Source organism: Astatotilapia calliptera, chromosome 7 (genome assembly GCF_964374335.1).
Source record: "Astatotilapia calliptera chromosome 7, fAstCal68.1, whole genome shotgun sequence".
NCBI lineage: Eukaryota > Metazoa > Chordata > Actinopteri > Cichliformes > Cichlidae > Astatotilapia > Astatotilapia calliptera.
In genome coordinates, this window is record NC_137428.1 from 51,494,535 (window position 1) to 51,507,744 (window position 13,210).

At 37.9% G+C, this 13,210-nt stretch overlaps 1 protein-coding gene and 1 non-coding gene across 7 annotated transcripts; both read right to left on the reverse strand.

Moving 5' to 3' along the window:
* Window positions 1–610: 610 nt before the first annotated feature.
* Window positions 611–684, reverse strand: trnat-agu (transfer RNA threonine (anticodon AGU)). The gene has a single exon. It is a non-coding gene; the product is annotated as a tRNA-Thr (tRNA).
* A 2,311-nt stretch (window positions 685–2,995) lies between these two features.
* On the reverse strand, window positions 2,996–12,342 carry LOC113026484 (dynein axonemal intermediate chain 4-like). 6 transcript variants are annotated; one of them, XM_080304608.1, is made up of 17 exons: window positions 12,162–12,342; window positions 11,776–12,007; window positions 10,527–10,639; window positions 9,409–9,488; window positions 9,020–9,176; window positions 8,204–8,343; window positions 7,972–8,094; window positions 7,614–7,802; window positions 6,981–7,117; window positions 6,629–6,715; window positions 5,849–6,000; window positions 5,587–5,732; window positions 5,053–5,165; window positions 4,834–4,932; window positions 3,666–3,889; window positions 3,387–3,540; window positions 2,996–3,129 (listed from the first exon to the last, which is right to left on the reverse strand). In XM_080304608.1, exons 1-17 carry the CDS (start codon window positions 12,188–12,190, stop codon window positions 3,079–3,081), a joined length of 2,226 nt encoding a protein of 741 aa, XP_080160734.1. In that variant the 5' UTR covers window positions 12,191–12,342; the 3' UTR covers window positions 2,996–3,078. The 6 variants fall into 6 exon arrangements, with proteins under 6 accessions (XP_080160734.1, XP_080160733.1, XP_026031116.2 ...); XM_080304607.1 differs by having other exon boundaries at window positions 9,409–9,491; window positions 12,162–12,338; XM_026175331.2 differs by having other exon boundaries at window positions 11,878–12,007; window positions 12,162–12,335.
* Window positions 12,343–13,210: the final 868 nt, after the last annotated feature.

The following is a 13,210-nucleotide window of genomic DNA, read 5'->3' on the forward strand; positions in this document are numbered from 1 at the left end:
TATGAGGGATCAAGTCGGGAACAATATTCAAGTATGCTGACATTACAGTAAAGCATGGTTGGTACGAAGTGGCCCAAAGTGCTCTAGGAAAATATCCCCTACTGTTACACCATCACCATCAACCTGAGCCATAACATTTTGTCAGTCTCCTGTCGCTCAATCACAGTGAGCTTATGGGAATTTTAGCCTCAGTTTCCTACACTCCGCTGACAGGAGTGGCACCGGTAGTGATCTTCAGCTGGTGTAGCTCATCTGCTTCAAGGTTCAACATGTTGTGTGTTCAGAGATACTCTTCTGCATGTCTTGATTGTAGTGAGTAGTAATTTAAATTACTCTTGCCTACCTATCAGCTCAAAGCAGTTGGCCATTCTCCTTTGACCTCTGACATCAACAGTCACTGGATATTTCTTCTTTTTATGGACCTACAGATGATTTGTGGGAATGTTAATATTTTCCAAAATCAGCTATAATCACATGATTTGGTATTCTGGTGAATTAAACTGTTTCATAAGCTCTCCATGTTCCCTGACATCAACCCTCTGTGTTTGTTAACAAAGAGGTGCTTTAATGACACGACTGCAGCATGAAGCTTTCTCCTGGCGCGCCGAAAAGGCACCGCTGGGATTCGAACCCAGGATCTCCTGTTTACTAGACAGGCGCTTTAACCAACTAAGCCACGGCGCCGTTGTGCAACGTGTCATAGCCGCAATGGCGCAACGATCAATGTAGGCAATATTGCCGAAGAAAATAGAGTTCAATTTAAAACTGGCTGTGCCATAAAATAATACACAGCCAGAGATGCTGTAAAAAAACCCCACAGAGGTTATAACTAAAATGCATGTAAGAGCCGTTAAATTTACATTTTACACATTAGTACAGGACTCGGTGCTAAAGGCGTACTAAGCATACAGTGGACCACCTTTACAGGCTACACAACAAACCGAAGGACAAACTAGCCACTTCAAGCCACACCATGCATCATACAGTGATACACTCATACATGGATAGTGCACTGTAGCCACAGCAGTAAACGTGCAAAAACACATATCTTACAGCAGGAAACAGAGACACTTTCTCTCGTGGATTGATGAACTCACCAAACACCGGGGCCGTTGACCGTTGTGAGCGCAGAATGTGCTCATCACTACTTCCGGTAGGGTCATGCTTAAAATTCTGATTAGTGGGCACAGTGATCTTCTTGGACAGTTCTGGACCCCCAAAGGCCGTCCATAACGCCCACCACTAAATTGTGATGCTTGATGATGATGTTCAGCTGATACTAAGAGGCCCAAAGTGTGGCAAGAGAATATGACACACCATAACACAACCAGCAGCAGCCTTAACTGCCGATACAAGACACAATGGCTCCTTGCTTTCATGTTGTTCTGACCCTAACCATCTGAATGTGACAGCAGAAATGGGGACTCGTCAGACAAAGCAACATTTTTCCAATCTTCTGGCTCATTTTGTCGAGCTCATGTAAAAAAAAAAGTGTAAGCCCCCCCCCCCCAAAAAACAAACAAACAAACAAACAAACAAACAAAAAACCACTACATTTTGGGAAATATTTGTGGGTGTTTTCTTGTTTGTTTGTTTTTGTGCTATTATATCAAAAGAAGTCTTTAAAGTCAAAACCAGGATAATAGTTTAAAATGCCACCCAATGTGACATTTATTAATCAGATTTACTTAATTAATCCCAGAAAAAGTAATTATATTGAACATAAAAAAAACCCAAAACAAACAAACAAACAAAACACTAAATTTTTGGAAATGTTTGTGGGTGTTTTCTTGTTTGTTTGTTGGTTTTTGACCTCTGACATCAACAGTCACTGGTCAGTCAATATAAGTAAATCCTAATTACAACACAAAAATATTTTAGAAAGAAAAGCAAACTTAAATGATACTTTGCACAGTATCTATAAAAGGTTCGGAGGCACGTAAACTGAGTAAAAAGATGCCCACAGTGAGTTTCAATCTGTCTGCCGTCAGAAAGCAACATGGTCACATTACTTTCAAATCCAGGTTCACTTCCTGCTGTGCCACAATGCAAGCTCAAATCCTTTTTCCCTCCACAAACAAAAGCCTTCTGCCATTTTCCAGTCTTTCATGCTTCTATCTCGTCCAGAATCACAGGCTCTGTCTGTGACCTATCATTATGGGATTAATTCTTCAGCTCCCTGTAGTTACTCACTGTTTTAATATAAGTAGAGAGGAGCTGACTTAAGCAACATGATGTGAGGATATGTGACCTTACGGCCACAGATCACAGTGGGGTAAAAATATAACAGATCTTCCTCGTCTGTCAGTTACATCTTTCAGTCTTTGGCCTGCTGGGAACAGTTGCTGTGTCTGAAATCTTAGCCCCAGCTCATACAGGCCAAATACAATAACAAAGAGGAAGTGGTTCAGTTTCCGCCTCTAACATTTCATGGTTAGATATAATGAAACAACACTCATTAAAAATATTCTGATGATGTTTTAAACTATTTTGTTTAATAGTGGTACTTTTTTGTATTATATTCAGCTTTTATGTTGAATTTTATATTGAACAAAATTTTAGGAAAGGCTTATGCTCCTTCCATAGACTGTATATAGAAGATGGACATATAGTAGCTTCCAGACCTCTAATGTCTTTACATTAGAGGCCTGGGAGCTTAAGCCTCCCTTTAATGGCCATCAGGGGGCGATACCACTTGTTTCAAAGAGGCATCCGAGTGAAACTTGCCCTAATTTTTCTGATACTGTAACAACCTCAATAAGCACCTTCCTGATGACTTTAGGGGCTCTGTCACTAGTTTCAGGCCATGCTGAAATCAACATGAAGTTTATTTTATATATTATAGTAATTATTAGAGAAACAATTATCCAGGAACCAGGATCATCCAGGATTATCCAGGATGTGCTTGCTGGTTAATGACTTGTAAGACACATTGAAAGTGAGGTTTCCCCGTCATCTTTTTGCTTATCACATTCAGTTAAAAATGAAAAAGAAGTACAATTCAAAGATCCACAACTTTATTTATCGCAGGGTACAACACATAAAAGTCAAAAGGCAATGAAACTTCTGAACAAAAACTTAGAAATATCTGGAAGTGGCATGTTGGATGATTTCATCCAGAGTGTCCACCTGAAAGAAAAAAACCTCAGTCTGACTTCTCTACAAGTTCTTATGTGTTTACACTACAGTAACATGTGCTCTCTCCTTTTTTCACTGATGTTTCTTCCTAAATGTATACCTGTTATATCTTCTAGGCAAGACTTACTATTCACTGTATGGCTGAGTTTGCATTCTCAGTATAAAAAACATGAAAAATACACAAGCTCAATGTTTTGAAATTATTATTACACGGTAGTTCTTATCTATTTCATGTACAAGAGTTTTACCTGCGTGCTTTTGCACACTCTGAAGTTCCTGAGCTTGTAGACTGTCACTTGACCTTTACTGTCCCCTACAAGGACACAGTCTGTCCCTCTGGCAAACAGCAAGGATGTCAGCCTCACACCAGGCTCAGCATGGTGCACAATGGTTGGAAACAGGCTGCAAAGAAATGTTTATGCTTTTAGTGAACACATATCTCTGACTTACACTTCAAATCAGGTGAAAACAATAGGTAAATTAAAAAAACCTCAAAGCAGACTGAGATCTCAATCCGATGGACTCACGTGCTCAAAATCAGGTCCCAGAGCTCCACCTGGTCTTCCTTAACTACTCCAAACAACGTGGAGCAGTTTGGGGACCACTTAACAAAGAACACGGGGCCTTGGTGAATGGACTTGAACGTCATCACAGGGCGGCCCTGCTTCCACATCTGGACAGTCTCGTCACGGGAGCAGCTCAAAAACACATCGGGGCTGAATGGTGACCATTCAATGTGGTTCACAGATCCCTGAGAGAGCAAGATTAGACATGAAGAGAAACCTGCCTCTATCTTTCATTTTTGAATAAATATTATAAATGTAGTAATAAATCAAATGGGCAGTAAAGTGACACACCGCATCACAGAAGACAGTACTGTTTGTGCTGCTGTTTTTTTTTTATTGTTGTCACTTTTATATGGATGCAAATGCCTACAATAATTCTGTTTTATATACTTTATTTATATATATTTTATATACTATTTTGAATGCAATCAGCTGACAGATAACATGGCTTGGTGAGTGATAAATGGCCCTAACAGCCCATCCAAGGAATCTGTGTTCATTTTGTGTTCAGTTTTCACAAATATGAATCTATTTGTACATTATTTAGCACCAACTAGCAGTTATTTGTGGCTATGTGATGCGTTTTTTTATTGCTGAAATTAAATTCTGACTTGCGTCTACATATGGCCACCTTCCATCCTCACTTGCATGTCCATGTGAGGATGAGCCATTCACTTATTGCATCCAGATCTCAACTTCTGGGTCCAAATAGACAAAATGTTGGCAAGGTTTACCAGTGGGTGATGCCATTTCCACTAAAAAAATATTCTGTCTTTGCTTTCATTAGATGATGTCTGATGACAGCAACTAGAGTAAATAGTAGGGGATAACAACAGTGAATGGCAACATCGGCACACAAGGCTAAACAAGGTCAGTAATAAGAAGCCGCCACCATTTGTCTTTGACTTTTCTTTACTGTTAATTCAGTTAACTAGTAGTTCTTGTATTTAAAAAGATCACTAGGCCAGAATAACCCTATCAGCTGATGTAAACTGATCCACTGGTTGGAAATCCAAAGTAAGCTCACTATCTTCATGCTGTAGCATCCCTAGTCTTTTGTCTTTATCGCCTTAACTTAAACAGCATTTTAAATATGACTCAGTCACATTGTTTACCCTCAAGCACTTACAATGTGCTTTTTGTAAGTGGCCAGAAAGCTGTGACCTTCAGAAAAGGAAGACTTGTGGATAAGGCCCTCCTGTGTGCCAACCAGATAAATACCAAAGTCCTGCAGGAGGAATGCAACATGGACGAGAAATTAGAAAACACACAAAAAAGACATTTTCACACTTTGATTACTGACAAGGCTTTTTTTGGCTAAAGTATTTGGCTGACTTAAATTTCTTACCATTGGATGGAAGTCAACACAAACAGCAGTAGGTTTGGACAGCACCATTTTTTTCTTCTTCAGGTTCTCTGCAGCCTCCTTACACTCTGTATTGCTCCTAAACCACATCAGGTCTAAGAACAAATATTTTTATAGACCATTCAGATATTTGAAATGTTACTGTTGTTCTCCATTGTAACACTTTACAGAAGCTCCATAAAATATAAAATAATTAACCAGGATTTGTTTTATTACTGCTATATTATATTCGCTGTATGTCCTCCACTCTCACTCACTTAGAAACCTGCCAAAGAAAAAATGACTATTTACACTTAGTTTTATGTCTTTAGTTTCCCAGAAATGTTAATTAGAATGTGAGCATTAATGGTTATCTGTGTTAGTCGTGTAATAGTTTGTTGGTATAGGCACCAAAAAGTTGCATTATGCTGTGAATCCGCTCCATACATGATCCAGGCGTGTTATGAAATTAGTGCAGCTATGAGGTAAAACTGTAAGTGCACAGTGGGAACAATAGCTAGGGGAAGACTGCAGTACCTGTCCAGTCAAGATTATGGCTGCTGATTGACCACTTGGCAATCCTGCCATCTGATGACACTGATACGAGAACATCTTCCAGTGATAACCTTTGTGGAGTCCAGGTGACCTGCCACACTGGGTGAAGATGCCTCCTGGAGGATTTACTAAAAACAGAAAGATCAGAGAAGCAATCAGATTATTTTTAGTGTTTTTTAAATCTTGACATGTTATGTATATGCTTATTTTATGCTAACACACATATACACTATACAGTGCTCACCTGCTGCTAGCAACACATGCAACACTGCTGTCTTGAATACAGATGTTGTAAATAGCTACAGTGCCGTCATACATTCCCACGGCAAGCTGGTCGTTAGTTGAGAAATCCAGGGATGTCACACTGCTGTGACAGTCAAAGACACGTTCTGGCCACTGCACAAAGGACACAGTTTTAACCAGGATACTATGGTTAAAAGAGCAACAACAAAAGCTGGGATTAAAAGTATGGCAGGATGCTGCTTTCTGATATGTGCTAGGATCAGCCTCTTGAAGCACAAGGAACTGAGAGGCTTGAGTGCAATCGAGCAGTGGTCACAATATATGGCAACCCCCTATATTCTGCTCTTTAGGGAGAAGCATAATAGTAGTGGTTTTGAGCCACACAGGGATAACAGGAGTCGGTAAGGAAAGGTTCAAAATGCTTATGAGACCCTCCAGCAGCTGATCAGCACATGCATGAAGTACACACCCTGGGACACCATCTGGACCAGCTGCTTTCCTAACACAGAAACCTTTCTGACATCCATACAGTCCAGAGACTGTGTGTGTTGTTGGTGTTTTTGTACCTCTGATCATATTAAGATAAAAAGCATGTGGTGTGGGAGTCTCTTGAGGCACATCCAGGATGTTAGAAGTGATTAGCTGAACAAAGGCAATTTTTTTTTAAATCTTCTGATTAGCCAGCCCACCCAACCCTTGTAATATGGGCAAACTGAGATAAAAAAAAATGATAGCAGGAATAAGCAACAAACAACAAAAATACAGTAATGTCTAAACATACCATGATGTTTTTGATGGTCCAGCAGCAGATCAGACCTGGTTTCAGGCACCTGGAGTCAAAGTCTGCATATCCTACTGCCAGGATATCCTTACAGTGCACAACAAAAGCAGCAGTTTAAATGAAGTATTGTAAACAAAGATTAATATTGGTAGAACCAGAAAAAGGGCAATGCCTTGCACTTCTGCTTCATCTATAATCATTAATGAAGCTTTATCGTGTCTAAAATGCTTCACAAAGTCTACACACAGGAAAAATGTGTATCAAATGTTGCTTACAGACAAAAATGACACAAATGATAATGAGACTCATGACAAAAAATATTTTAGTCTTTGTTTTGTTTTTCTTTTGTTACCGGGTTGTGCCTGTTCCAGGCCATGCTGGTAATGCAGTATCCTCTGGTGCGCTGACAAGTGAATGCCCAGAGAAGTTCCAGAGTAGGATCTAAACTCTCCTCACTGTGTTTTCCATGCTTCATCATGCTGTCAGAGCCTTACACAATCAATAATACACTTAATACAGTATTAATGTAAATATGCTATGGTTTTCTAAAGGCTGTATATAAAATATGGACATAGCCTCCCTGTCTGAAAAACAAAGCCTTTCTAATGTTCAGCAGGTTTTCTTTCTCTAAGCTTTTTCAGTACTTTCTACTCTTGGAGGGGATAACCTTATTATACCCTCTCATACACATGGCCCTGGTTGTCAGTGTAGAGTGATAGCAAAGAAAAAAGCTGGCGGAAAGAGACATCATGAATGATACTTTTGACTACTTTCTTGTCACCACAGCATAACACACTTTTTTTTTCAAAGTTTTATGTTAGATGCTGCGCCAAAGAATGTGTGCCTGGTCTAGAATTAAACAGAAAGCCTTGCAAAAGACTGGTGATCTGTCCATGTTGTACTCTGCCTACCCTGTAATAGCTGGGATATGCTACCCTCCCTCAAGACCCTGAATATGATAAGTAGGAGAAAATGGAGAGTTTACCTTCAGATATTGGCGGCTGTCTATAAGCAGCTAACTTGGCCTGAAAGGCGTTCAATACAACCGTCCTTTCCATAAAACGTGAGATGTTTGTTAATAACTCTGGCAGAAGAATTTCTTTCTTTGGTTCTGGCTCAGGATTTAAAATGCTTCCACAAATTTCCATTTCTGACAGCGAGCTGATGGTGCTGTCTGAGAAAATGGTCAATGAGAAAATTAGAAATGTTTATTTTCGACAAAATTATTTAGAATAAACAGAAATAGGAAAGACCATCAAAAGTGTGGTTATTATATGACGAACAAACACGTATTTATTCTTAGAAGTTGAAAGAACTGAAGTACCAGCTGAAGATGGAGTTACCTATGTAAGTGGTGTTGCTCTTGCTGCTCACTGATTTCTCCTCGTGATCAGCTTCATCACCTTCAAACGTTTCATTTTGCTTGTAAAAAGAGTCATAAATGTCCCAGTTTGTAGCCACCATACCTTTAAATATGAGAGAAAAAATAGCGCGTTATTTATTTATTTTTTGATTTGATAACCACTAATTGTTGAGTTAATCAAGTGTGAGGTGTTTCATTCTCACTCGTCTTACCCTTTCCAGCAGTACCAGTCTTCTCACTCTGGATCAGTTTGTTTTTAAGGGCTCCGTTTAATGTCTGCATCGATCTGTCGATGTACTTATCACTACACGTTCTGCTCTTGCAAAGCTCAGCATAGCTGAGGTTTCTCTGTCTGCACGGGAGGAGAGACAAAATATTTTTTTAACTGAAGGCTAGCATATTTGGTGGTGGTCAGAGGGCCCGTTGGCGCCAGTGTCCGGCAGCCTCGCCTCTGTCAGTGCGCCCCAGGGTGGCTGTGGCTACAACGTAGCTTGCCATTGCCAGTGTGTGAATGTGTGTGTGAATGGGTGAATGACTGAATGTAGTGTAAAGCGGTTTGGGGTCCTTAGGCACTGAGTAAAGCGCTATACAAATGCAGGCCATTTACTATTTGCATCTTCACGCATATTGCATGTGAAAGGCTTTCTTCAGTGAAATACATAAAGTGCCGGTTTCTGTGCATGTCAGAAGTTGTGTTAGATTTTCTCATCTGTCAGGTAGGGAGAGTGAGAGACAGAACAATCATAATTTTCTTATTTTATGATAACCAGACAAAGAACAAATGTGACCTTGACCTTCAGAACTATTTTGGTGAAGAACCATTAGGTGATCACTGTGTATGCTTATGTTTGTTAAATTACAACCAATAATGTAGGAGAAATAACAATTCTAGTGAACTGTTGACAGGTGATGATGGACAGCCTCATCAGACCTCTGGCTGGATGAGCTAAAAATTCATCAAAATGTAAAAATATTCAATTAACACAACTTGTGATGAATGTTATTTAGTGTTTTTACCCTCCACTCACATTGCTGCTTCTGCGTCATCATCGACCACTGAGGTTATGGTGGGGGGTATGTCCAGGAACGTAATGGTTTCGGTTTCAGTAAGCGAGATGTAATCACATTCACCCACCATCTTCTCCCTTGCATGCTGTTCTGCATCATCTCCTTTTTTCAACAACTCTGACACATGACAAAACAAACGAAAAAGCCTAATTCAAATAAACGGCAAAAAGACGATGTGGAATAATTTTAAGTGTACTGTGTTGAATATAGAAGAATTTATGATTTGAGAACTACAATGTTAATGCAATTTTTAAACAAAAGGGCAATATTAGTACCATAAAGACAAAATCCCTACAACAATAAACATAAGGAGAGAATATATTTAAAAACAAAAAACAAGAGTAATCACGTGGAGGTGGATGTGTCGGTCCAAGAAAAATATCCTCAATCTCCGCATTCAATGAGTCTTGGGTAGGACACATGGTATGGCTGCTAATGAGACACACAAACATACATATTTAGTATCTATGTACGCTTGTACTCTGTATAATTTCCATTGTCACCATCACTGAGCCGCTTACTAACTTTGCCACTCACTGAAATTACCTCCAGATCTGCCTTTTGATAATTAACTTTATTTCCATAACAACAAATAACATGAAAACAAAGTGGATTCATAAGAGTGCAAGAGTAAAAAAAGCAAGTTTACACAGATGGGCAAGGTTATTATAGTTGTCTTGAACTAAATTAAAAGGTAAAAGTGACTTAAACTGTCTTTGGTTTTAGATTCTAAAGTACTGGTACTTGTATTTATTTGACCACTAACACTTAATAATAATTCTAATTGATGAATGGCACATTGATAGTTTGGATTAAACTGGTAAATACTTTTTACTACTAAAAAAGGCGGTCACGTTCACAAATGTTTTATTTGTGTTTTTAATGATTCATATTGATCTTCTGATTATTTACTTGTTGACTTTTCTATCAGCAGCTTCATTATCCATCCATCAATTAAGTTCTTTCAAGAAGTTCAGTTTATTTTTAAAATTTAAGTATTTTTTTTAAGAAATCTATTAGTAGAAGTATGTGTTTAATTTAGGAACAAATCCCAAAGGATCATCCTACAGACTTTTAAAAACATTAAGTCAAAAGGATTGTGATTTTTTAGCCCACATAAATGCAACCACGTAAAATTGTATGTTCCTATCTCTTTAAATGTTTAAAGTCTTATAAGAACTACGATAGTATTTACTGAATCACCATGAGGAGGAACTGATGTAAACGTGTGTTGAGACTGGGATTTCTACAAGTCTTACTGCATGTGCTATAAAAAGCTAACTTTCTAAACCACTCTAATCATGTAATATCTGCGTATGGAAAATACCACCTTCATCATAATTAGAGAATGAAAAACAAAATCACTCAGGAAACTATCTGAAACTGAACTGAATTGAAAAGATAAATGTAAAAATGACAACAAATTAAAGATATTACAAAACTATATCCAATGTGACCATCTAGTACCTTCTGGAAAGTTTAGGGATGCTGGAAAAGAGTTCATCCAGAGACTTTTGGAAACCTGGCACTGGGCAAACCAGGGGGCGGGGAGTGACATCATTGCCATCAGCATCCACCACCTGCAAAGACACGGAGTCAAAGTCACATGGTTGCCAGCTTTAACCAGGAAGTTTTAGTTAAAACTCAGTTTGTTAACCATAAGATGAGAGAACTTTGAGGTTTTCAGTTCCAAAGAGAGCTAATTTGAGGTTAGTTTTCTTTGAGTTGGCTGGTTTGACAAGAACCTAAATCCCAGTCAGAGATGAAAGGGATCAAAATGGAGATTTGTCTTTCTTCGTGCTTCAGGCTCAGAACAATAGCTGAACTGCGCAGAGAGTCCAGAGTTTGGGGAACTAATCTGAGCAAATAAAGAGTGAAATCCACAACAGAGCAGACATGTCAAACGGGTTTCAGGCATGAAGATCAGACCTGAGAAGGTGAAAACCTGCACAATGATGAAGAGGAGCAGTGTGAACAGCAAAAAAGAGAGGTTACAAGCCCGAAGAAGAGGTGGCAGATGTAGACAAGATGATAAACGTTAATTTTTTCTACTTTTACAGCAATTATTATTAAGTATTAAAGTTATTAAATCGTCTTTATTTCAGCATAACTAATACCAAATTTTATCCAAAGTTCATTTGTAACTTTTCCAGAATGTTCTTCTTCTATTATTTAGATGTGTTAGGTATTGCACTTTGTTTAATAGTCGGTTATATATTTTACCTTCACTATCAATAAGGAAATGACCTATATAATTTGTATCATGAATAAACCCTCTAAACTTAATCTTAGGTACTTAATATCAAGTGGAAGAGAAACTATTAACATGCATACAAACTATAGAATGTTTGCCTTCAAAGTAAAAGCTGCACCTTTTTAACTGTGTTGACAATAAGGCATAACTTTTACTTTGAAGGTGATGATTATGGTTTCTACATTTATAGTTCCTCTTTTGCAAGTTTTACTGCAGCTTGGCAAGTAGATATGCAAAGCAAATGTGGAAGCCTGGTTCTTCCACTGGGGGAAAACAATGTAAAAATTTTAGGTTACTATTCCAAAATTTTGACTTACTGATTGAATGTTTAAAATGCTGACTGATCTTGAGTCAAAGTTTAAGATAACGAACTTGATTTTTTTTTTTTTTAGTTATCCCATCAACAAAAAACAAAACAAAACAAAAAAACAAGAAAAAAATAGCAAAATAGTAATTTCTTACCAGCAATGTGTGGCTACATGAGAAATCTCTATAAATTAAGATATTAAGATATGAACCTGCATCACCATCATGAAGAAAGAGTTTTAAGCTAATGCTAAATACCCGAACTTTTCCAATAAGATCTTTATTTCTCCTTTTCTGTTCCTCAGGGTTTTCTTTTTGGTTATAACCATTGCCTGTTAAAGTGCCTTGACAAAGTCCTGATCCTGAGGATGTCTTTGTTAGAGAAGTTCTGGAACAAAGCATAATGAACACAAGTTTTAAGTTAGTAGCTAATCTGTTAACTATCACTGACAGCTAGCCCAGATAAGCTAATGCTATTATAACTTTCTCTAATCATAAACTTTACTTAATTGTTTTTTACATTTTATAAACAGTTAACTTACATACTAGAACAACCACTATTTTTCTTCATCTTTTCTCCTCTTCAATTTGGGGCTCAAAGCTAATTTTTCTGCAATTTCAGCAATGGTACAAAGCTAACGACCTATGGCCGTTATTTAGCCTGCACATGAAGTTAGTGTCACACAGAAAAGCCCCCCTCTTCTTTATGTCTAACAATAATGTCCTACCAATCTGAAACTGACTTCTTATTAAACTATTCTTGAGCGAAATGGTAGCAGAATTATAACTTCAAGATGGGAACAAGCAAAACAAAAAAGCTGAATAAATATAAAAGGTTATTCTTATATTACAGCAAAGACAGGATTTATTTTAAAGAGAACTCTTAAACCATATTTGACTGGTTATTCTACATATGGAGTCGCAATAAGCACTAAAATTAATGAGGCTTTAGCTCATGAAATGAAAACAATGTGAAAGATAAGATAACCATGGAGTGTGGAAGTCAGTATTATTAGTAGAGAAGGTGTATGAATACTCAAGTGAGCAGTGTGGTGTTGTAAAGGCATGAGGAGAGGTGTAAAGGTGTAAGAAAAATTACACGTAGTTCCACAAGGTGACAGTAAAGAGCTGACACGGTGCCGCTGTTATTATGGAGTACAACACATCACCTGGTGCTGCTGCCTGTTTTAGATTGCATTGCACTTGTTTTTATAAGACTTATAGGAACTGTAAAGGAAAATACCAGCGAAAGGAAACTCCACAAATGTACTGATCTATCTATTGCCTGGACCCGTATTGTTCAATAGTAGGCCTACTTAATAAACAATTGCTTTTTAAAAAATCAGCAGCCCTAAAAATATCATTTCTTTCTATTCAGTAAAACATTTGTCATGGTGTTAAAAAAAAGCATATAGCATAGGGTACCAATATGCTTTCACAATTCAGTGATCACAGATTTGCACTTGTTTAAGCCTTAAGCTAAGGACTGAGGACTTTGTACTTCTTAGACCAAACCTTTACAATCACGCGGCAGACAGGATCTTTATAGTGTAGATATAACATTGGACATGATAAGCTAATATTTATTTAT